Raw genomic sequence first — 25,471 nt, forward strand, 5'->3', positions numbered from 1 at the left:
CTGCTATTCTAGAAAGTTGCCTTTTCCCAACACCCCCTTCATGCGTGACGCCACACTTTGGGGAGCTCCGTTGATGGAAGTAACATGCACAAACCAATTTAGACAGGGAGGGTGTTCTTGATCGTGATTCAATGCCCCTTTGTCTCTAAAACCGAAGAAGAAATGAGTTGAACTCCTAAACTGACAAATAATAGCTCATAACTAACTAATAAAACCAGACGCACACTAACATTCCAGTCTAAGAGACTCTTACAAGTTAATCTTTTATCAGTTTTAAGGCAGCAAGTAAAGTCCTCTGGTCCACATGCCTTTCTTCTGCCCAAGGAAGGGAAGGTCAGGAGGAAGGGTAGGAATTGGCCATTGGGACCCCAGCCAGGGCACACTTCCCATAATCCATCCGGCATTCTCTCTCCAGGCCCCAAATGTGATTGAAATGCACTTTGGTTCGAGAACAAGCGAGCCCGTGGCCCCATCTCGGGGGGTCTGCAGGGAGCGTTCTGTTGGTCCAGAGCCCCTGGCTCAGCCGGCCTTCCCCTCAGTCAGGCTCTCCCAGGGACAGATGACCTCTTTCTCTATGGCCTGGTCACCCGATTCTCCTGTCCCGGTGTCCTCCGAGTCCATCAGGCAGGTCCCACTCCGCGTAGGCACATCCATTTTGATCTGGAAAAAGCTTCAGATACAAAAGGAAAGCAAGTGCATAGGGACAGAAGGGACACCAAGCCCTCAATTTACCCTGACGTCCCTGGAGTAGAGTGACACACAGGTGTGTCTGCCAAAAGCTTTGTGCGCAGCGATCGGCTCCGCAGATCTCTTTCATTGGGGGTGGAAGGGGACTCCTATTTCTCTGCTGAATTAAACGCTAATTCAAAAGATGCTTTATTTTGATGTTCGAGGGCCTTGAATTTTATGGTTTTGATGAGTTCAGGATGGTCCATTGGGACCTGCACTTAATCCTCTGTCGGTTTAGACTACCTTCTGATGAAGGGGTAGCCCCTGAGCAAAGGGTCTATTAAAAGCCCCAAGCCCAGGGCTGCAAAGCTAGAACATTCCCAGGGCAAGGTTAGTTGGGAAGCATCAATAGACATCACCCTCCGTCCTGACCTGCACCTTTCCCCTTCCGCACATGACAGAGGCAGGAGAGAAGTACTACCGTCTGCTGCCTGCTGTCGGGTCCCGGAGCGCACTGTGAGGCAGACACCGTGCGGGCTCGAGTATCCATGGCAACCTAAGACCTCTGCCTGGGGCTTTTTTTTCCAACACTAGGCAAGGCCAAGCACAGGAGCGTGTTGATTGGTGCAGGGATACCGCTGACGGTCTCCCCCAAACCAAATAAAGGCATGGGGGAGGCTGATCCCCAGTTTTGGATCGTCTATAACTTTTCTTTCTGCCATTGGCCCGGCAATTGTCGTGCACCCCCTCAGAGCCTTTCTGCTGCACCCGGTGAGCTGCCTCAGGACACTTGGGGTTCTCCGAACTCAGGCTTGGCAGCACCCCACCCAAAATGGAATTGAGAGGGGCCACCTCTCAGGGGACACTGGGCACGGTCGTTTTCACAGAAACACCTGTAGAATCAGGGATCCCTGCACGTCCCTGGGAGAGCCCTGCAGGCGTATGTGGCGGGAGAGGGGGGGAGGCCAGGTAAGGGCACTGAAGGCAGAGGGGTGGGGACCGGAGCCCCCACCACTTCTGGTTACCATCGCTGCTGCTGCTCTTCCTGCCCTTTAAAAGTGCAGTGGATCTGGGTCATTCGGTCGAGTAAGCATCTGACTCGGTTTCAGCTCAGGTCATGATCTCATGGTTCATGGGTGTGAGCCCCACATTGGGCTCCGAGCTGTCAGTGTGGAGACTGCTTGGGATTCTCTCTTTCTCTGTCTCTCTGCCCCTCCCCTGCTCACTTTCTCCCTCTCTCTCTAAGTAAATAAATAAACTTAAAAAAAAAAAGTGCAATGGATTCATTACACTGATGTTCTGGGGATGGGGCGGGTGGGTGGAGCACAGAAGGGGGAAAAGATGGAAAAGAAAGACCCCCATTCCTTTTCTTTCTCAGGAAGCAGGGGAGGACAACGCTGAGTTTCTGGAAACTATTCAGCAGCCAAACAGCCTGTCTGTAGTGTCTGCTAACCCAGAATCCTCATTACTCAACCCCCCACCTGCGTTCTACACCACATTCAAGCCCATGGCCTCGGTACCCACCACAGACATACATGCACACACACACACTCATGCGCCCACAGACATTTGTGCACACATGCACACTTACACACAGAGACATGTGTGCACACAAACCCTCACACACAGAAACATGTGCACACATGCACTTTCTCACACACTAACATATGTGCAAACATGTACACACACACAGACATATGTGGACACAAACACACCCACACAGAGAACCATGTGTGCACACATGAATGTTCTCACATGGCCAGTGTGCAAACATGCACACACAGCAACATATATGTACACATGCACGCTCACACACAGAGACATGTGCGAGCATGCACACACACACGTGCACACACACATGCTCTCACACAGAGATGTATGTGCGCACACACACGCTCACACACAGGCAAATGTGCAAACGTGCACACAGATACACAGACACATGCGCACATGGGGACAAACGTGCACACACGCTCACACGCAGCACGATCCCTCCCAGTTCTTACTTGGCTACTCTCCTGGATTTTAGCCGGGACATCTGCTGGCCCGCGTCTCCCAGGGGCTGTACCTTCCCGTGGGACACAGGCGGGCACTTGGGCGAGAGCCTGGCAAAGACCGGGGAAGCCAAACAGCCCCGTCTCAGAAACCTGCTGAAGGACAGAGCCACGCGGGCCTTGGGCCGGTGCCAGGGGTGCTGGGCGGAGGCCTCGCTGGCGTCGGTGTCCGAGGGCCCCGGGCAGGCCCCGGCCGCGCCAGCCGCCCCCTTCTGCTCGGAGCTCTCCAAGGCCACCCTGATGGGCGAGGGGCAGATGGTGCTGCTGGGCCTCCGGATGAAGCGGCTGGGCGAGGGGAAAGGCATCCTGGGGGAGCGGCAGGAGGGGGAGAAGGGACCCGAAGGAGATGGGGGCACGCAGGTCCCGGTGTACACGGCCAGGTGGGGGCTGGGAGCGGTGTGCTGGCCCGGCTGCAGACAAGGAAAGAGAGAGCTCAGGGTGAGTCGTGTGGGCTCCCGGACAGAGCCAGCCGCTGACTTGGCCCCTTCCAGCGCCCGGAACACAGGCTGGGGTGGCGGCCCACTGGGGAGCTGGGGAGGGGTGCCGGCCCACTGGGGAGCTGGGGAGGGGTGGCGGCCCACTGGGGACCAGGGAAGTGGTGCCAGCCCACTGGGCAGCTGGGAAGGGGTGCCAGCCCACTGGGGAGCTGGGAAGGGGTGCCGGCCCACTGGGGAGCTGGGAAGGGGTGCCAGCCCACTGGGGAGCTGGGAAGGGGTGGTGGCCCACTGGGGAGCTGGGAAGGGGTGGTGGCCCACTGGGGAGCTGGGAAGGGGTGGTGGCCCACTGGGGAGCTGGGAAGGGGTGCCAGCCCACTGGGGAGCTGAGAAGGGGTGGTGGCCCACTGGGCAGCTGGGAAGGGGTGGCGGCCCACTGGGCAGCTGGGAAGGGGTGCTGGCCCACTGGGCAGCTGGGAAGGGGTGCTGGCCCACTGGGGAGCTGGGAAGGGGTGGCAGACCACTGGGGAGCTGGGAAGGGTGCCCAGAGCCCCCTGCAACGATGGCACAGCCACACACCAGCCTCCTGTCAAGGGGCCTGCCAGTCTCTGATCCCTGGCCACGGTGCCCGGAGCTGGACATTTGCTTCCAGACTGACCTTCTTCCAGGCCTGGGATGCTGGGGTGAAGCCAGGCTGCGTTTCCGACTGCCCTGCACTTCCGTCCCCCAGCGAACAATGATTACTGCCCGCCACACACCACCATCCTTTCTCCGGCCGTGGTTCCCCAGCCCGAAGATGGGAGGCACCTGAACGCTTTTAACAGAGCGGTGGAGGCGGCGCAAGAAGCCCCAGCTTGGACCCTGTTGACTCTTCCAGGCTTGAGCCCACCCACCTTGTCCTGGGCCCCGAACCCGACCCCGTGTCCAACAGGCCACACCTTGGGGGTCGCCAAGCCCTGGCACTGTCTGTGCCTCCAACAGCAGAACAGGGTGGCTGGGGGTGGGGCAGAGTGGGTGTCCTGGGCACATCGGTGGAGAAAAAGGAAGTATCTCAACCTCCCTGGGCTCTCGCGCCCCAGAGCCAAGGAGCGGGAGGGGGGGAGGGGCAGGAGCGCTGAACCAGCGGGTTTCCAGCAAAGAAGTCCCAGGGAGCTTTGTCTGAGCTGGCAAAGTTAAAGTTGGAATTTTCAGGGAGGCTTTCTGCTGTCACCGCTCTGCTGTCACCTCTCTTCCCTCCGCAGTTGGGCCTCGAAGGGCCCATCACCTGATTTGTCATGTCCCGTCCTAAAGGCCTGATTTGTCATGTCCCGTCCTAAAGGCTGCAGTGGCCTCGCACCATGTCAAAGCCCAGTCCTGGCCGGGAAGGGGGACCCTCTGGGACAGCGGGGCCATCACTGCCTCTGAGTGAGAACTGGAAAGGACTTCAGTGAAGAACAAACCCTCTTTGAAACTGGCACAGCCACACGGATGCCCCGCTTAGAGAAACCTGCCTGCCCCGGGGGGCTGGGCACTGCCCTGGGGTTGAGGGAGGGCAGCTCTGGGCACTGAGCTCGAGGCTGCTGGCTTCTATGGGGTATGGCCTGGTTTCCAGGTCCCCTGAGTGCGCTGGTCCCAGCCCAAAGAGGAAGGAGCAGGCACATCCAAGGACAGCTTTTAGAAGAAAAGAAAGGTCAGGAAGCCATAGAAGTCTTTGCCATGGGGGACAAAGGGGATGGCCTCCATTCTCCCCCACCAGTTCCTTGAAGTTCAAGCTCAATTCCATTCTAAAACAGCAGCTGAGAGCCACTGATAAGGTTCCTCAGCCCGGCACCCACAGGCCAACAAACCAGGGCCATGGCCCGGACCCAGGGCCCCCAGGTTAACATACTAATACCTGATATTGTTAACGTGCAGTGAGAACTTAGAAAACGTGAGGGTCTAGGCTGAGCACTTTTTGTGGATTATCACACTTACTTCCCAGAGCCCCTCGAGGGCTCAGGGGGTGCATCTCAGGGGAAAAGGGTCTCCTGCACAGTCTGCAGGCGAGAATAACAATAAAGGGGAAGGCTGGGCCCTAATTAAGGGTTTGGGAGACAACAGTAGGTGAAAGGGTATGGCCCCATAACTTACTAAGCATCTACTATACGCTAGGTATCTAGGATCTAGGTAATCTAGATATCTGTAACCACCCCATTGTAGAGAACAGAATACTGAGGTCCAGAGGGGCTCACTGCCATCCCAAGGCTCTCACAACCAACAGGGACAACGATATGTCCAACACTAAGGTGACCCCTAACATTCCTGTCTTCCAGTGTGGGTGTGAACTACAAATGTCACATGACAGCCATTGCGTGGTCAGGTGACGTGATATAGCATAGGTGACATTAACAAAGGATTATCTGAGTGAGCCTGTCTTCATCACATGAACCCTTCAGATCTGAGTCAGAAGCCAGAGACAGACGTCAGAGAGGGTTTGAAGCATGATAAGGATTCAACAAAGGAGAAGGTCTCCATGATTGGCTTTGACGGTGGCCACAAAGGGCACAAGACGAGGGATGGGGCAGCTTCTAGGAGCTGAGTGCAGCCATCAGCTTCACAGCCACCAAAAAACAAAACAAAAACAAAAACAAAACAACTGGGGCCTTGAGACCTACAGTGAGAAACTGAATCTCCAACAGCCTCAAAGAGGTTGGAAGCAGATTCCTCTAAGAGCCTCCAGATAGGAACAGGACAGCCTGGGGTGACCTTGAATGTGAGACCGTGAGCAGAGAGCCCCGCCCAGCCTCACCTGGCCAATGATGAACTAACAGCTGTGTGTGTGCTATTTCATTACACGGCAATAGATAACTGACACAGACACTAAATGAGAATCCGATCCAAGGAGCGTGAAACCGCAAAGCCCCCTGCTTTGTCTATTGACCCATATGGCCATCCCATTGCCTGTGGGATTCAGATGGGACCTGGGGTCCTAGAGAGTGGGTTGCAACACCACAACTAGGAAACAGGCTTTGGTGAGAGAGATAGAGTGGCATCAAAGCTCTCCTCCCATGGGGCGCCTGGGTGGCTCAGTCGGTTAAGTGTCCAACTTTGGCTCAAGTCATGATCTCACAGTCTGTGGGTTCGAGCCCCGCATCGGGCTCTGTGTTGACAGCTAGCTCAGAGCCTGGAGCCTGCTTCAGATTCTGTGTCTCCCCCTCTCTCTGCCCCTCCCCTGCTCACGCTTTGTCTCTGTCTCTCAACAATAAAAGTTAAAAAAAAATTTTTTTTAATTAAAAAAAAGAAAAAGCTCTCCTCCCTGACTGAGGACACCCTACCTCCGGTTCATTCACTTGAATCCCACTTACTCAGAATCTGTGATAAATTCATTACAATCCTCACTTCACAGATTAGAAAACTGAGGCTCGTGAGATGACAACGTGACCAAGATCATACAGCTTATGACAGGACGNTTTTTTTTAATTAAAAAAAAAGAAAAAGCTCTCCTCCCTGAGGACACCCTACCTCCGGTTCATTCACTTGAATCCCACTTACTCAGAATCTGTGATAAATTCATTACAATCCTCACTTCACAGATTAGAAAACTGAGGCTCGTGAGATGACAACGTGACCAAGATCATACAGCTTATGACAGGACGGGCCACTCCCATTTACTGCCCGCCTTAATTCTGTGTTCTCCTGCCCATCCCACCCTTCTTCCCCCCATCACTTTCTCTTCCAGGATGAATGACAAGACAGGGGAGGAAGTGGCCACTGTCGTGCTTTACTTACCTGGCCTGAGAAGGTCCTTTCTCCTGGGCAGGTAGCCATTAGCCCCACTAGCCCTGGACACCCAAAGCAGGAAGGGCCTCTTTACCCCCTTCCCACCAGGACTCTGGCCCCTCCTGCAGAGACCTGGCCCCTCCAGCCCACGCCACGCCCACCGCTGGTGTGACACAGCGAAGCAACGGCATGCAAGGCACATGGCAAAGAAATGTGACACACGGAGACGTGGTGAAGCTCTGAGAGCTGCTTGTTTTGTCTTGTGCTGCTGTTTTATTATGCAAGGGAGCGACAGAAGGGGGAAGGAGCATGAAATGGAGCGGGTACGCTGACATGGCGTCACAACCATAGGCTTCTTAATGGAAGGCAAAGCAGATGGTGCAGAGGTGCAATTCGTTTCCTGTCTAGGAACGGGCTGAGAATTTGAAGGAGTCCTTGTGGCCCCCTGAACCCCCGCTTCCTGTGAGTCACATTCAGATTCAACATGCAGTGTGCGCCACGCCGCCTCTGGTCCCTCCTTGCTTTCCCTTCCCCCACTGCCCCCAAAAGGAAATAAGCAAAGTTGGCTCTGTAGAGGAAAATCCACAAGGATGAACACATCATCTCTTCCACCCACCATCTCGTTTGGAACAGCCCAGCTCAAGGTCTTCCCATTTTGAACAGACCCTTACTTGAACCATAAAACTTGGGACCAAAGGACTGAGTGGTTACCGCAGTACTGCTGGTCAGCTCTCTCACAGACAGAGGACATGACATCAATGCCCCACACTCCTCCCTTCAAATATATCCTGATGGTCCCTGGAGAGCCGGGAGGACCACACTGCAAGACTCTGAGAGAGCAGGGAAGTAAGACAGTTTAGGTCAACAAAGCTATAAGTACACCTGAGGGGGTGAATGCCCTAAATAATATGGAATAATGAACCTCTGTACTGGACAACACTGACAGATGCAAGGAAGTCCAAGGTCACTCTAAGACCATGTGCTACTAAAGATGGTAGTGGTGATGGTGGTGATGAGGAAAACGATGACAGCGATGGAGTTGGTGATAATGATAGTGATGGTGATAGTGGCGATGGTGGCAATGGTGACAGCAATGATAATAGTGATGATGGTGGTGACGGGATGATGATGGTGGTGGTGGTGATCATCATGGTGGTGGTGGTTGTGAGAACGGCAGTGGTGATGCTCGTGGTGATGGTTATTGTGATGACGTTGAAGATGGTGATAATGATGGTGGCAGTGATGTTGATGGTGCTGGTGATGGTGAAGATGATGGTGATGGTGATGATAGTGATGATGGTGGTGATGGTGAAGATGATGGTGATGGTGATGATAGTGATGATGGTGGTGATGGTGAAGATGATGGTGATAGTGGTGATGGTGATGGTGGTGATGGTGGTGATGGTGATGGTGATGCTGATGATGATGGTGATGATCNAGTGGTGATGGTGATGGTGGTGATGGTGGTGATGGTGATGGTGATGCTGATGATGATGGTGATGATCATGGTGATGGTGGTGGTGATGATGGTGGTGGTAATGATGGTGGTGATGGTTATTGGGATGATGGTGAAGATGGTGATAATCATGGTGAAGGTGGTGGTGATGATGGTGATGATGGTGATGGTGATGATGGTGATGTTGGTGGTGATGGTGATGATGGCAATGTGATGAGGAGGATGGTAAGGATGATGATGATGGTGACAAGGATAATGGTTGTGACAATGATAACAGCAGCTAGCATTTGCTGAGCATTTATTATATGCCAGGCATTATCCTATATGCTCTTCTTATATTATTTTGTCTGTAGCCTCTGTATTGCCACAATCCTCACGGGAAGAGCAGTCCTTTGTCTAAAAGCAAAGCTTGAAAATGAAATTCTAGGGGCACCTGGGTGGCTCAGTTGGTTAAGCATCTGACTTTGGCTCAGGTCATGATCTCACGGTTTGTGGGTTCAAGCCCCACATGGGGCTCTGTGCTGACAGCTAGCTCAGAGCCTGGAGCCTGTTTCTGATTCTGTATCTCCCTCTCTCTCTGACTGTCCTCTGCTCACGCTGTCTCTCTCTCTCTCAGAAATAAATAAAACATTTAGAAAAAAAAGAAAATGAAATTCTACAAAGGAAATCCTGCTACTTTACACTCTAATTTATACTCTAGCATAAGATATACACCATCATGGGTGGAGAAACTCAAGCTGTTGAAGCATGGCATTATGGAATTAAGAGGGTGCCTAACTACATAGAGGATGGAGACTATCACAATCATTTAGATACAGCGATAATACTGTCCAAATAAATACTATTTTTGATGCTTTTTGAGATCGAGACAGACCCCGTGAGACTACTGTTCTGTCTGACACGCAGAAACAAAGCTGGCAGGACCCGCCGTCACCTGCTGGAGCCCAGCAGCGGACACTCTTACAAAACCTCAAAACTGGATCAGGACCCGGGGCTTCTTTACTGCCAAACATGAGAGTTCCCTGGTGGATTTCCCCCTCAGTCCTCCAGGCCAGACAATCCTCTCCTGTCTCCATGCCCTTCTGGCTGCCGTACACCACCCAGGCTCGATCCCGTTCTGTCTCACATGCAGCCATTTGCATCTAGGCACCCATGCCAGCCCCTTGAGGGTACGGAACGTCTTGCCCATTTTTGTATCTGTCCCAGCAGCCATCACTGGCTCTTACATAGAACAGGGGTTCAGCAACTTGTGGGGTGCACCTGCTGCTATCCAGGAGCGAAGCCATTTACCTCCTACCTTCCTTTAGATGCATTTATCCAGATTCCTTAGTTATGCATTTATCCAATAAAGAGTGATAACTGACTTTGTTTACATGCCTGTGCCTCTCATCAGATTGTGAGATCCTTGTGCATCTGATGTTGAGAAGGTTTCCATCAATGTGTGTGGTGTACCTACTATGTGCCCCCGGGAATCTGCTGGACGATGAGCAACACCTCACGTGTGGGAGGTGGAGGGCTGAGTCAAAGACGAACACGACCCACTTTGTAACCTGAGGAACTCATGATGGATTTGACTCCCTGCCATCCTCACACCACTGTGCCAGGCACATTGTCTCAGCTCATATGAGGCAACTAGAAGGGAGAGTGCATCTCTCTGGTTTCGTGCTTCTCAAACTTCCCCGGGAAAGGAGGCCAAACAGCAGGAGAGCTGGGTAAACATCCTCTCCCAGGAGTCCGAGGCCAAAGTCTAAACCTGCCACAGCCAAGCATGAAACGCCTTTGATGTCTCCATTTTTCTCTTTAAAAATTCATGTACATTTTGCACTCTAATTCATAATATATTCATGATTGTTTTCATGCAAAGAAATTGAAAATTACCTAAGTGCCTTCCCATTCCCAAACCTTCAAGTAAAACTGAGGCCCCAGGCTGGGCACCCCTCCTGGGACTCACACAGTCTGTTTCCAGAAGCCTGGATCTGGCCCCAACCCCTCACTTCACCAATCAGGAAGCAGAGATCGTAAGTGACTTATTCAAGGCCACATGGCTAGTGGCAGAACCAGAGACCAAGAGGCCTTGTCAAAACCCGGGGCCCTTTCCCTTCCTTCCTTCCTCCATTCATTCATCCATCTGTGTAATACATGTTTTCACAGAACCCAGAAGGTCTCAGGCTCTCGGCTCCAAGCGAAAAGTGAGGCAGATATGGCTCCTGTGCTATGTCACTCAGGTTACAGCGGCCACCACCTGAAATTTCTGCTCGGGGTGCCCTCCCTGCCTTGGAAAACTTCCAACACTCTTCAAACGAGAGATGACCAAAGCTTATCTCAGGTTACTCTTTCAGAGTGTGAACTAGTCTGTGACTAGGGAAAATGGAGAGAGTAAGGGAACCATTTCATCAACATGAAACCAAGAGCCACAGACTCCTTACAACGGCCTAAAGCGTCCCCAGTGACCTGGCCTTGCCCACCTCTCTAACCTCGTGTTGTCCCATTCCCCCCACGCCACCAGGCTCCCTTTGCCCAGCCTTACGGTCCACCCCGAGCCACTTCCCTCAATGGGCCTTCACGCACGCAGCACCCCCCGCCCCCCCGCCTGGAAAGTTCTCCCTGCCTGCCCACCTTCTTTGCATGACTGACTTTTACTCCCCCTCTGCTTATCTGTCACCACCTTGGAGAGAGGCCTCCTTTGTGTGCACATCTCCCTTCTTCCCTATCACGGCACCACACCCACTTCCTTTGTAACACTTTCTATAGGTTTCTACATGATCACAGTCATGGTTCCAACGCTCCATCCCCCCCACCGTGTCCATGTCTGTTGCAATGACTTTAAATTTTCTCTTGCTAAAGAGCTAGAGCCTATTTCCTCACCCCTTGATTCTAGCCTGGCTTTGCAACTTGATTTGGCCAAGGAAATGTGGTGGAAAGCCTACACCTTGAGATTCTTACACATTTCCACTTACTCCCTTGCGATCCGCCATTGCCATAGATCATGCCGAGGCCAGGCTGTTGGAGGACAAGAGGCGTGAGAGAGAGAAAAGAATCATTCCACTCGTCCCAACTCAGGCTACCGCAGATCAAGGCCCCAGACAGGGAGTGAGTTCCACCAAGATTAACAAAGCCACACAGATGGCCCTATACCCAGGAGCAATAAACACTGATTATTGGATGGGGCCCTAATGTTGTGGTTGTTTGTCACACAGCAATGGCTGCCGATACTGTTGGCTTCATTATTTTTGGTCAGTCCTAGACTATAAGCTCTGAGACAGAGACCATGGCCATTATTTCCCCCACTGCCTGGCACATCGTAGACACTCAGCAAACGTGTTGGTTGAGTGGGTCTTTTTGCTGCGTAATGTCGGTCCCTTGCTTGCGGACGCCTTTGCCTTCTCACACAGGTGTATGAGGTACGGCTAACTTCAAGAATTACCTTACAGGCCTCCCAAGATCAGAGTGTGAATTGTCCTCTCCCTCCTCCCTGACCACAGGGCTGGCCTAGTCTACAGCTACAGAGGAGAGAAGCACCTACATCTAGAAAATATCCAAAGGAGGGGCGCCTGGGTGGCTTGGTCGGTTAAGCATCGAGCTCTTGATTTCGGCTCAGGTCATGATCTCACGGTCTTAAGATCGAGCCCTGCGTCAGGCTCTGAGCCAGGGGTGGAGCCTACTTAGGATTCTCTCTCTCCCTTTCCCTCTCTCCCATTCCCCCGCAAAAAATAAAAGAAAACATCCAAAAGAGTATTGTCTTGGACTCTAACTCCTCTTGGAAATGTCCAGCTATCTACCATCCTTCTTCCCACGAATGAAGTCACCATCACCTTTCCTTTTCCAAAACGATATGGTTTTTGTCATTTCACCTTGACTGTCCTGGAGGCCTTTGGCTGAGTCCTTCACCACTACCAGCTACTAACTCCCCTAGCAGGTGTCAGGAGGTGGGAAGACAGCGGGGGAGGGAGCTCACCAGCCCTCACTGACTGTGACTAAGAACAAGGTCAACAGGAATGTCTCAGGAAGGCCCTTCCAGAAGATGTAACAGAGGAACCCAGGGGAAGTGCCATCTACAGGGGACCCTGCATCTAGGGCCTCAGAAGAATCTCAGACTCTGCTTTAGAAGCAGAATCTGAACTGGAGATGTGGGGGGAGGTGCTTCATTAAGCTATTTGAAATGAATGTACCAGAAAGAACTATGTCTTGAGGGGTGAGGAGGTCTTCCTGCTCATTTTCCAAAGCAAACGGTGCTACACCATTTCTGTTTCTCTGTGCCTTCCACTTCGAGAGCCCCCTCGGTAAGAGGGTGAGCGCCAGGTAAGTACTTACTAAGTAAGTCACACAGCACCTGAGTCAAGTGACCTCCCCATCCCCCACTGCTGATGCTGTCCCCCCATGAGCTGGAGCAAGACTAGCCCTAGTTGCGGTGACATTGGGATGTGACCCCGAAGGAGGTCAGGGGGCTACGGCACACACCTGGCTACCCCACTGCACCCCTCCCCCGCCCCCCACGGGGCACAGAATCCTCTAGACTCTGACCCTGCCTTTCTTTGTGTGCCTCTCCCGTGGGCACGCCCCCCTGCCCCCAGGGATTCTCGATCTATTTAGGAGGCAGCTCTCTTTTGAGTTGGCTCCTCCGGTCCAGCTTGCTCATGACCTGGGTGATGTCCACTGTGTTGGCAGCTTCTCGAGCCTTGGCTTCTTCTTCCAGCTGCCTCAGGATGACGGGGCTCGGGCTGGAGCGCAGGTGGCGCCGCATGAACAGGAGGCCGGCGCTGGAAGGAAGGACAAGGCTGTGGTTGGTGGAAAGCCACACGCTCGCCCCCCCCAGCGCCGCTGCGGCACCTAGTGGGAGGCGGGGCTGCAGGATCTGAATCCGGGCTCCTTCCCTCATTCTCCCATTTGTTTTCAAAAGCCAAGGTTCTGGGAAGGAGGGAAAGAGCCGGGCTGTCCAAGAGGGCTGGGCTAGACCAGCAGAGAAAGTAGGGGGTGGTGCTGTGTGCACGCACCATGTGAGTCATGACCTCTCCGGAAGTCACACATGGGCCCTTGGGACCCAGCTCTGTCTCCCACGGCCTTGGGGACCAGGACAAAGCTCCAGGTGTCTGAGTGACGCAGAGGTGAGTTACCCCCACACCTGGGGGAAAGTAAGCACTTGAGCAGCGACCCAGGACCTCCCCAAATCTCCGGCTACAAAAGCCCAGAGATCTCTTGTATCTACACTAGCAAAGAAGAGGGCTGCCTGACCGGCGAGTCATGGTGGAACTTGGGTCTCCCACCAGCCCAGCCCTGTGGGGAGTTTGGAGCTCGAATTAACTTGTTCTAGAGAAATTAAGTTTCACACATTGTCTGACATTCACGAGCCGCGGGATGGACTCACACGCGCCACAACCCCCACACACTGACAGGCCGGGTGTCCCTCGTTATAAAAGCATCCCACATGTGTCATCGCTCGCAGGGCCATTACCAGGCCACCACTCCCCACAGTAAGGCAAGCGCCACCCCAGCACCCAGGTCCCCCCCGCCCCCCCGCCGGGGGGCTCCAGAAAAGATCCCAGCTGGTTTCTCAGGTCTGCCCCCTACTTATAAAATATCTGGAGAGAGAAATACAAGACTCCCTTTGCTCCCCCACTACTTGCTGGCAGAACTTCTGGAGCGATTACGCCCCTTTCTTGCGGCTTAAAGGAGACGCTTTCAAGCCCCCAGGGACACTGAACTCCCTTCCTTACCGGGCAGACCTAGAAGAATAGCACCACAAAGGCTTCCTTTCTCTCCTTTTCATAACAGGGCCATTATCCTCAAGAATGGAACTAACTTGGGCTTTTTTTTTTTAAGCTCCTTTGATAAAGGCTCCCGTCCAACCACCCCTCTTTTGAAAGTGACTGGAGACGCTGGAAAAGGGCCCAGCATGGGCCGAGCCGGCAAACAGGAGAACATTTACTAACCATGGGGGGATGGACAGACCACGCGCTGTCACTGGGAAAACCCCCACCAAAGTCCCACGTCTTTGTTCAAGCTGTCGTTTGGCTACTCTTTTGAATCTTCAGTCCCTCCCTATGGAGTCTTCTTTTCTCTCCTCCAGAAAATGGTTCAAAATGGCCCCTCAGAACACCACATCCTTTGCCCAAGGGTTCTGCCAGATGAGATTATCCACATCTCCAAGGAGGAAGGTGAGCACGAACCAGTTAACAGAGAACTGGACTTGCTGAAAGTCAGTCTCTGGAGTCGACAAGAACGCTTAGAATGTCACTGTGCTTTCCCCTCAACTGCCCACCATTTTTCCTGAAGGTGCAGTCTGCTACGCTGTCTAAGGTCTTAGGACATTCCGAGGATACAGGGATGGAGCTAATTTAATTCCCACAAAGCAGTTTCAAGGTGAAGAAGTACAGCAAGTTTTAAAAATTTTAAATACTCATTTATTTTTGAGAGAGAGACAGAGCATGAGCCAGGAAGGGGCAGAGAGAGAAGAAGACATAGAATCCAAAGCAGGCTCCAGGCTCTGAGCCATCAGCACAGAGCCCGACGCAGGGCTCAAACTCATGAACCGCGAGATCATGACCTGAGCTGGTCGGACACTTAACCAACCGAGCCACCCAGGCGCCCCAAGAAGTGTCGCATTTATAAAACCAATGAGCTGCTTCCATTTCCCATAGGGTAATTATCGGTCTGATCACCAGAACTTTTTCAAACCAGCGTGAGGGAAACAAAACATAGTTGCAGTAATTACTAAGGAAATCTCACTGGGGTGAATTCAGGGCATTATGAAGCCAATGAGGCAATCATAGCCCTAAGAAATCCTTCTCGGTTCCCAATATTTTCATCAAGCAAATATCTCAATCACAGCCATTTGGCTGAAAAAGACCCTCACTTCTCTGTAAACAAAACAGCAGGCAGCCAGCAATTACAGACCATTGCACTTGCCTTCTCTTGGTGGTTTCCTGAGGCTCAATAGCTTTGGCCAGCATTTCCTTATAGATTGGAGACTTTAAATAGCGAGCATAAGAATCCTAGGGGGAACAAGAGAAAAACAGCAATTACGAGAGGGGAGGTGTCAAATCAAACCCATACACTCGCTGTTTTCAAGCCCTCCCTGGGCAGTCAGATGGCAAAGTTAAGAGAATCTGAACCCTTGTGTGAAAGGCACTCCGATGTGTGGCTAAAGCGACTGGTGATAAGTATGGTCCCGGACCCGTGGAGTCAATTTCACTTGGCAACTTGCTACAGACGCACATCTTCAGGCCCCCTCCCTAGTCCTAATAGCTCAGAAATGCCCGGATAGGACAAGTGGAATGTTAGCAAGCCTCCTGCTGATTTTGCTGCACTCTGGGTTAGAGAGCTGTCTAGAATCCCCCACACTAAAATCCACCAAGGGGACCTCAGTCAAGGAAGCGTGAGAGGACACCTGTATCCCACCTCTGCCGCCCAGGAAAATGAACAGCCATCAGCATGGAGCCCACGTTGATGCCCATGAACATCCCTTTCTGCCCCGAATTTAGGTATAAAAGCAAGAGAAGTAAAAAATAAGAAACAAGGGGGCACCTGGGTGGCTCAGTCAGTTAAGCGTCCGACTCGATTTCAGCTCAGGTCATGATCTCACAGTTGGTGAGTTTGAGCCCCACATCGGGCTCCGCACTAACCGTGCAGAGCCTGTGTGGGATTCTCTCCTCTCTCTCTGTCTCTCTCTGCCCCTTTCATGAATGCTCTCTCTCTCTCTCTCAAAATGAATAAACTTAAAAGAAATACCAAGACTCAGATTCCTCTTATGTGGGTATTTCCAGGTTCAGAGAACTCATTTCACGAATGCTTGTTACTTGCAGGTTCAACTCAAAACTCTCGTTGTAACAAATATGGGACAAAGCCCACAGCAACAAAGTAGGCACCAAGTGTTTTTTTTAATTCATTGAAACAGTGCCATTCTAAAGACTAAGCAGTAGCCGTAAAAGTTACAAGAACTAAGGCAGATTCTGGGAGTGGGGGTTATGGATTCTGGGCGTGGGTCATGTTACATTACTGCCATAGAACACGGCCTCCAGTGATGCACAATTCACTAAGCATATACACTGTCCTTTGTTTAAAAATGTTTTTGTAATATTTTATTTATTTCTGAGAGAGAGAGGTGGGGGGCAGTGTGATCAGGGGAGGGCCAGAGAGGGAGACACAGAATCTGAAACAGGCTCCAGGCTCCAAGCTGTCAGCATAGAGCCTGACACGGGGCTCAAACTCACAAACTGTGAGATCATGACCTGAGCCAGGGTCAGACACTAACCGACTGAGCCCCCCAGGCGCCCCACCTGTACACTGTCTTTAAGTTACCCATGACTCTGTTTATTCGGCTACTATCTGGCTTCCCTGGGTATCTCTGTAAAAGACTGTATTAAAAAACATATTTTAAAAAGTTTTTTTAACATTTATTTATTTTTGAGAGAGAGGCCGAGTGTGAGCCAGAGAGGGACAGAGAGAGAGGGAGACACAGAATCTGAAGGCTCCAGGGGCGCCTAGGTGGCTTAGTCGGTTAAGCGTCTGACTTTCGCTTAGGTCATGATCTCGCAGTTCGTGGGTTCGAGCCCCGCGTCGGGCTCTGTGCTGACTGCCAGCTCAGAGCATGGAGCCTGTTTCAGTCTGTGACTCCCTCTCTCTCTGACCCTCCCCTGCTCACGCTGTCTCTCTCTCTCTCCTAGAAATAAATAAAAATATTTAAAAAAAAATTAAAAAAAAATTAAAAAAAAAAAGAATCTGAAGGCTCCAGGTTCTGAGCTGTCAGCACAGAGCCCGATGCAGGGCTTGAACTCATGAACCACGAGATCATGACCTGAGCTGAAGTCAGACACTTAACCGACAGAGCCACCNTGTGCGATGGAGCCCCAACTTGGGCTCTGAGCTGACAGCACAGAGCCTGCTTGGGATATTCTCTCTCTCTCTCTCTCTCTCTCTCCCCACCCCCAAAATAAATAAACAAGCTTAAAAAATAATCCAGAAGGCTACCTGAATTCCCACAGCGTTTTACCATAATCACACCAGATTTGTCTCTTTGGGGTACTAACCTCCTCCTCCTCCAACAACATGAGATATTTGCATAGGGCCAGGACCACCCGAACTGCCACCATTCTCGGGAAGAGACTAAGAGGGTGGCCTCTGGATGCAGGAAGGCACAGTGAGACCCTCAACCCCCCCCCCCCCAGGAGACCCTGGACAAATGCCGGACTCTGGGGAAGCAAGTCCTATCCCGCGGGTTGTTCTTGATACAAAGTTCCATGCTTTGCACCGAAACAGCACCTCCCAAGCCCTCGGTAAATAAGAGCTATTACAGCGACGCTATCATCACCGATGGCATGGCTGCCTGCACCGCTACCGCAGAGCGACAGCCCACAAGGACGCACACAGCACCTGTAAGTGGTCCTTCCCAGACACCAGCACTGGGGGCTCAGCAAGCGTCCAGACCAGTGGACAGACAGGTGCAAGTTGACCATCCTGCATCTCGACACCCACAAAGCAGAACAAAGCAGAAGCCACCAAGCATCCCCCCCCCACACACACTTTTGCTCCCCTATCTGAGGAATTTCCCTGGTACCTGGGATGAGGAGGGCTGTCCCGCCCCTGCCCGGCCATCAGCGCAGGCGCCGCCTACCTTCTTCATGAGCATGTAGATGTGGGTTTGTGCAGCATCCAGCACGTAGCGGTGAGGATGCCTCAGCCCCTTGACGGTGATGTCCATGGTCTTGCCGTCTATGTTTATCCACCGCCTCGCCCCGGGGGCCAAGAAGAGCCTGCAACCAGGAGGGACATGTTACTGAGTAGCTAAACCCCAGTCGGTTCATGAAAGTTCACAGCTGCTTGGGAGGGAGGGGTTGACATGACTCAGGTCACCCGGAATGAAGCGGGTCGCTGGGAATGAAAGCAGTCCTTTTTTTTTTTAGGAGACAGTAAAGACTCTGAGCAGGTTGTCAAGTGACATTTCTTAGATGCAAGAAAACAGTCACGCCAGTATTCAGATGGGGAGTTTGTAACTTTAGCGTTCCCAACCCCGGAGAGAGAAAACGCAAAGTTGGTGGGCAATGCCAGCCATTAGAGGAAAGAATCCAATTTCCAACTTAACGTCTTCTGCTTTATTTACTGGGATTTGGGGCCCACCTGGAGCCAGGCTGAGACACCTCCAAACAGGTGTTGCATGGCCCCTGCTCTCCTTTGGCCCAGCCTCGATGCATTCAGGAAAAAAATTTTTCAAGTCATCTCTATACCCAAAGTGAGGCTCAAACCCACTGCCCCGAGATCAAGAGCAGCCTGCCCCACGGACAGCCAGCCAGGCGCCCTAGATGCATTTAGAAATGAATCTCAAGGGGCGCCTGGGTGGCTTAGTCGGTTACGCGTCTGACTTTCGCTTAGGTCATGATCTCGAGATTCGTGGGTTCGAGCCCCGCGTCGGGCTCTGTGCTGACTGCCAGCTCGGAGCCTGGAGCCTGTTTCAGTCTGTATCTCCCTCTCTCTCTGACCCTCCCCCGCTCACGCTGTCTCTCTCTCTCTCTCCTAGAAATAAATAAAAAAAACATTTAAAAAAAAATTAAAAAAAAAAAAGAAAGAAATGAATCTCAAATGCCAGGTGGGGCAGCAACACACAGTCCCAGAGCCTAGAGGGTGGATATCCAGGTGTCCTTGCTGATGGCCTCAGTGAGAACCCAAACTCAGGCATGTGGCTCTCCAGTGTCCCTCTTCTGACTTGTTTCAGGGTTGGAGATGCATGAATGTTTTGCTACACTCTGTAGCTGTACGCCTGGGGGGCTCAGTCAGTTAAGCACCCGACTCGGCTCAGGTCATGATCTCGCAGTTCATGAGTTCGAGCCCCGCATCAGGCTCTGTGCCTACAGCTCGGAGCCTGGAGCCTGTTTCAGATTCTCTGTCTGCCTCTCTCTCTGCCCCTCCCCTACTCACTCTCTGTCCATCTCTCTCAAAAATAAATAAACATTAAAAAAATTTTTTTAAGTTGGGTATTCAGACTAAGATTACAGACCTGGGGAGCCTGGGGAGAAAGAAAGCTGATAGAGGGGTGCCTGAGTGGCTCAGTTGCTTAAGCGTCCGACTTCGGCTCAGGTCATGATCTCATGGTTCGTGGGTTCAAGCCCCGCGTCGGGCTCTGTGCTGACTGCCAGCTCAGAGCCTGGAGCCTGTTTCAGATTCTGTGTCTCCCTCTCTCTCTGACCCCCCCCCTGCTCACGCTGTCTCTCTCAGAAATAAATAAAACATTAAAAAAAAAAAAGCTGATATAAAGGTGAAGGCGGCTAGTTTTCTTACAGTGGATTCTTGGAGTTAGGGTGTGTGTGTGTGTGTGTGTGTGTGTGTGTGTGTGTGCATGCAAGGGAGGCGGATGTCACTGTTCCAGGGAAGAAGGATGTCACAGGACCCTCCTGGAACCACAATCCCTCCCTCACCCCTGTCTCTCTCTTGGTGTGCACAGTCCCTGTGCAGGGGGAGGTGGGCACATTGTCGGGAAAGTGCAGGAGCCTCCATGTTATGAGGCACGAAACCTCGAGCTCTTGCCTTCAGTGTTATTGGTGCCTTGCCCAAAGTCACCATGGTCCGTTCTGAAGTCTGGAAGGACGCCAGAGGTGCCGATGGACAAGTGCACGGAGGGGAGGGGGCGCCTGGCCTGCTGCCCTGAGCTCAGCGCCACCGTCTGCTGGCTGCCGAGGGCTGGTGCATGTGAGTGCGACCCGACCGTGCTGGGCACTCGCTACATGCAATGCAGGGGGAGGGACGGGCGGGGGTCCCACCACAGCAAGGCAAGGCCCGCCCCGGTTGGGGGGAGCGAGGGTGCGGATCTCACGGCTCTGCCCCTCGGCGGCGCCGGGTCCCCCTCCCTCTCCACCGGGCCAGGAGAGGCAGGCCTGGCCCTCTGAACCAGAACCCTCATTCCTGGTAACAGGGAGGGTAGTTTGGGGAAACGGCAGGGCCGGAGCAGACAGACTCTGCTAGAATGAGCAAGTGGGGCCTACGGCCATTAAGTGCAAAATTGGAGATGTGCGCACACTTGTACCCCAAGCTGGACGCATGGACCCAGAGGCTCGGGGGACCTCCCTCTCTTCGTGGTCTAGACTTCTGTAAGGTGGCTGGGGATCGGAAGATCTCCTATACCACCAGTTGCCTCTCTCCTCTCTCTCAAGCATGCACACGTGCACACACCCTGCTCAGGACATCTAGGGGGGGTTTAGTCAAAGACAAAGCACTTTGCACGATAACTCAGGGCAGCTGGCTTTAACTCCTGAGCACATCCCCCTTGGTGCAGGGCAGTGACCGCATGTGCCTTCCCAGACTTTCTTCTGAGGAAGCCCCCAGCCTTAGCGAGGAGGTATCTGTCTGCACCAAGGCAGGTGCGGTGACAGAGGCCCACACCAGGAATGTGGTCCCTCCCGTTCAATCTCAACCTCAAATGCAAGGGAGGAGGGGGGGAGGGGGCAGCGGAGGTCCCCGAGGCAGCTCTCCCAACAAATCTGCTGCTGCTCACTTGTAAATCTCCTCCGCTTTCTCCTTGACCTTGGACTGATCTCCGTACTTCAGATCTTCGCAGGCTTCCCAGAATCCCAGATTCTCCCCTGCACAGGGAGGAGGGGTCCACGCAGATGAAAGCCAAGCAGGAACCAAGGTGGGAGAAGAAAAGAAGAAAGAAAGGAGGCGGGTGAGTTGGGGTGGATTCAGTCCCCGGCCCAGTGAGCAAGCACCTTCCGTCTGAGGGACAAACCAGGGCACCCTGTGAGGGAGACAGAACACTCCTCAAGAGAGGGGGCCACGTCTTACTTCCAGAGCCCGGGAGAACTTTGTAAACCTGCCACTGCCTTACACGTGGTCTTTGAGATGAACCAGATCAGCATCCACCGTGTTCACAGCCATGCCTGTCTACGAGCATGCTGTCCTTTCCCCAACGGGGCACAGGTCAGGGCTCCTACTAACCCCCCTAGGGCTGTCCCAGGCTTTCCCATCCCGGAATGTGGCTGCAGCAAATATTGCCTGAACAAGTTAGCGTATTACCTCTACTGCTACATGACAGGCTCTCTTCCCAAAGGCCCCTGTTTGCTTTGCTCGTGTTCAGTGACTGCATGTGGCTTCTGCCTCCTTGGCGTGAACAGACTCCCCCCTCTTTCTTAGCGCCCCCCAGGGCATGTTCCAGCCAGAAGTCCTTCCAGAGAGGCTGCTTGACCAGTGATGCTGAAGGACTGACTCTCAGACAAGGCCTGGCCGCTGGGGCCATGACAGAGGGTCGCCTGAGCCAGACAGACTCAGCTCCTCTGGGCCCAGAAGGAAAGCCAGTCTCCTCGCGAGCCTCAAGCCTTCTCTTCCTTGCAGGTTAAAGCTCCCTAACCTGTCTCCACGGCACCCACAAGGAAGGTGAATACTCTGGCGCCATCATCCCAGGCCATCATTTTTGCCTGAGAAAATAAAGATGATCACAGCAACGGGACAGCAAGTGCCTGTGTGTGAGCGTGTGCACGTGTGTGCGTGTGTGTGTGTTATATATGTGTGTGCGTATGTGTAGGTGGTGCATTGTATGCGTGTACATGTGCGCATGCTTGTAAATCGCAGCACACGGTGGTGTGGGGAAGTAGACAAGAACACCCCCTCGTCTCCTTTCACAGCATTTTCTGGAATTCCCAGGTGCTTCGGAATGGAAATGATCCTAAACTAGTTGACGTCTGTCCCATAACTCCGTAAAGGTCCCTCCTCCTCGGCATGGACTTCAGGGCATTCTGAGGACTGAGACCACAGGCATGAATAAACAGGCCGGCGATGCTTTGAAGTGAAGGCCATCAGTTTCACATCAGCAAAGACAGTGGATTGCTTTAGGTTAAAATGAAATGAGCAATTATTCTCAACAGCCAAAGGAGAGAGACAAAAACGTCCATCAGCAGATGAATGGATAACCAGAACGTGCTCTATACCTACAATGGAATATGATTCTGACTTAAGCCTCTTTTGTTTAATGTTTATTCATTTTTGAGGGGGAGAGTGTGAGTGGGGGAGGGACAGAGAGAGGGGAAACAGAGGATCTGAAGCGGCCTCTGTGCTGACAGCAGCGAGCCCGACGTGGGGCTCAGACTCACCAACCTGAGATCACAACCTGAGCTGAAGTCAGATGCTCAACCGACTGAGCCACGCAGGTGCCTGATTCAGCCTTAACAAGGAATGAAATTCTAACATGGGCTACAACATGGATGCACCTTGAAAGAAGCCAGTCCAAATGGACAAAAAGATATATGATTCTACTTATATGAGGTACTTAAGACAGTAACATTCATAGATACAGAAAGTAAAATGGTGGCCGCTGGGAGCTGGGGGAAGGGAGGATGGGGAGTTAGTGTTTAATAGGGACAGAGTTACAGCTGGGGAAGACAAAAAAATTCTGGGATTTGGATGGTAGAGACGGCTGCATGGCAGTGTTGAAGACTCTGAACGCCACCAAACTATACATGTTAACGTGGTTAAAATTATAATTTTGTGTTATGAATATTTTATTATCATAAAACATTAAATGAGCACACAATAATGTGGACATGAATGTGCACAACGGCATTATTCGCGACAGCCAAAAAGTCTAAACGACCCCAAGGGCCACCAAATGATGAGTCGGTAGACAAAATGTGGTATAGCCATACGATGGAATATTATTTGGTCATGACAAGAAATGAAACACTGTTCGGGGGCGCCTGGGTGGCTTAGTCGGTTAAGCGTCCGACTTTCGCTTAGGTCATGATCTCGCGGTTCGTGGGTTTGAGCCCCGCGTCGGGCTCTGTGCTGACTGCCAGCTCGGAGCCTGGAGCCTATTTCAGAGTCTGTGTCTCCCTCTCTCTCTGACCCTCCCCTGCTCATGCTGTCTCTCTCTCTCTCTCCTAGAAATAAATAAAAATATTAAAAAAAAAAGAAATGAAGCACTGTTCGATGCTATAATAGAGATGAACCTTGAAGACACTATGTCGTGCGAGAGAAGACAAAAAGCCACACTGTGTATAATTCCATTTCTAGGAAATGTCCAGAATAGGCAGATGCATGAAGACAGAAAATAAATGAGTGGTTGCCGAGGACCAGGGTGGGGGTGGGGGGGAGCAGAGAGGAGCAGAGGAAGAGAGAAGACTAGGAAACGACTTTTAATGAGTAAGGGGTTTCTTTCTGAGGTGGTGAAAATGTTGTATAATTATACAGTAATGACAGTTGTATGACTTTGTGAACACACTAAAAATCACTGGTTTGTATACTTTAAAAGGGTCATGGCATGTGAATTACATAGTCTGTGTATTTATGGTATGTGAAGTCTGTCTCAATTTTTTAAATTTTTAATTAAAAAAGAAATCTGATGACCCATCTTCCCTGTTTATATCTGAAGCCTTGGGAATCTCATGAGATCACCAGAAGTACTAATTTTTAATGTTTATTTGTGGGGGCGGTGCAGACAGAGCCCTATGGAGGTTGAACCCAGAGCTGTGAGGGTGAGATCATGACCTGATCTGAAATCAGGAGGGATGCTTACCTGACTGAGCCACCCAGGCGCCCCAGCGTAAGTACTGCAGGGAAATTAACAGGGAAATGTTTTCAACGGGATCTCGCGGTCACTAAGTAATGGGATAGGATCAGCTCAGGGTGTGGTTGGTCATTTTGCCACTAGATGGCACCCTATCCTCTTATTCTCCGCTTGCTCCATGGGCCCCAGCTAAAAGCTGGCCTTTCCCATCATCTGTTCTGGGTTTTATCGTATCATGGCAATTAGGCTTGATTAGAGAGAAGGATTGTCAGGAATCCATATTATAATATGATGTGCTGCATCACGCAAACAGGCTAATGGCCTGTCCCCTAGGATTAGTTCAAGAGCAACCCCCTAGACAATCGAGCAGCCGAGAATCGAGGTTCAAATGTGATGCTTTGCAGGGCTGGAGGGTTCAGTAAGCGGATGAACGAATCCCATAAAAGCACATATTTCAGCAAAAGGCTGGTGAAGCCAATTGAACGTTCAGCCTGATAAAACCGGTTTTACTCTGGCCTTTCATTTTCCCAGATGTTTCTTGGGGCAATGTGATTTCAAAAGTTACCAGTGCCTCCCTCCCGTGCTGGCACCCCCAGAGAGTGTGCCTCTGAGACACCAGGAGTAGAAAATGGGGCCCCACCCGTCCCTGTAAAATCCGCACACTCCTAAGGCCCTCAAGGAAGCCAAGCACAACCACGTGCTAAAATCACCGGGGGGAGTTTTCAGACCCGTGGCGATCCCACCCCCNGGGAGAAGAAGGGGGGAAATAGTGGGGGAGAGGGAGGGAGGCAAACCATGAGAGGGTCCTGAATGCTGAGAACGAACTGAGAGCTGATGGGGTGGGGGCCGGGGGAGGGGGTGATGGGCACGGAGGAGGGCACTTGTGGGATGAGCACTGGGTGTTATATGGAAACCAACTTGACAATAAACTACTTAAAAATAAATAAATAAAAGCAGAGCATAAAAAAATAAAATACCCCAGTTGAATCAAATGCACAGAGGAGGAATGAGCTGAAGGAAACCGGGCTGCAGGGCAAAAAGAAGAAAGCTTGATTTTCCGCTTCCGGTCTGGCCAGGGCCTGCGGCAGAGTACGCGGGACTCACGGACCCTGACCCCCGTATCAGGGTGAGGAGTGAAGGCTGCCGGACGGGACGGAGCCCTTGCAAATGTGAGTGATGCTAACACGGATGGGTTTCGTTAGCTGAATCGACACCCCCCATCCCCACCCCTGACTTTGGATGTAAAGGGATGGAAATGACACGTCCAAGAGGAGCGTGTGGAAGAGCGCGCATACGCAGAGCGGTGACACCATCTGGCGAGAAATCCTCGAAACCTTTGCCAGACAGAACAGGCGTGTTTCTATAAAAGTAAAAAATTGTAAAAACAAAAACAAAAAACCGACAAAACAAACAAAAAACGTGTAAGAGAAATCACAAGACCCACCACTGAATTCCTTCTTGAGAAAGTACTGGAAGCTCTGTCGGCCTTTGGGGTCTCGGATCAGCTCGCTGAAGTTGAAAGCCCATCGTTCCACCCGCATCTTGGTTGGGATTTCCACCCTGCAAGGATGATGACTTGTAAATGCACCAGACATGCAATGCAAGGCAGGGGCTGTGCCGGGGGCGGCAGGGGGGGGGAGGT

The 25,471-nt window shown here is 52.1% G+C and overlaps 1 protein-coding gene across 1 annotated transcript in view; it reads right to left on the reverse strand.

Moving 5' to 3' along the window:
• Positions 1-249: 249 nt before the first annotated feature.
• Positions 250-25,471, reverse strand: part of RGS9 (regulator of G protein signaling 9) — a 77,869-nt gene continuing 52,647 nt past the window's right edge. The window contains exons 13-19 of the mRNA XM_077780334.1: positions 25,274-25,389; positions 20,827-20,914; positions 17,959-18,097; positions 15,255-15,340; positions 12,991-13,108; positions 2,676-3,133; positions 250-670 (exon numbers count right to left, since the gene is read on the reverse strand). Coding sequence (XP_077636460.1) covers positions 520-670; positions 2,676-3,133; positions 12,991-13,108; positions 15,255-15,340; positions 17,959-18,097; positions 20,827-20,914; positions 25,274-25,389 — 1,156 coding nt within the window. The 3' untranslated portion in view covers positions 250-519. The remainder of the gene's footprint in view (positions 671-2,675; positions 3,134-12,990; positions 13,109-15,254; positions 15,341-17,958; positions 18,098-20,826; positions 20,915-25,273; positions 25,390-25,471) is intronic.

Source organism: Crocuta crocuta, unplaced genomic scaffold, assembly GCF_008692635.1.
Source record: "Crocuta crocuta isolate KB4526 unplaced genomic scaffold, BGI_CrCroc_1.0 scaffold288, whole genome shotgun sequence".
Lineage (NCBI taxonomy): Eukaryota > Metazoa > Chordata > Mammalia > Carnivora > Hyaenidae > Crocuta > Crocuta crocuta.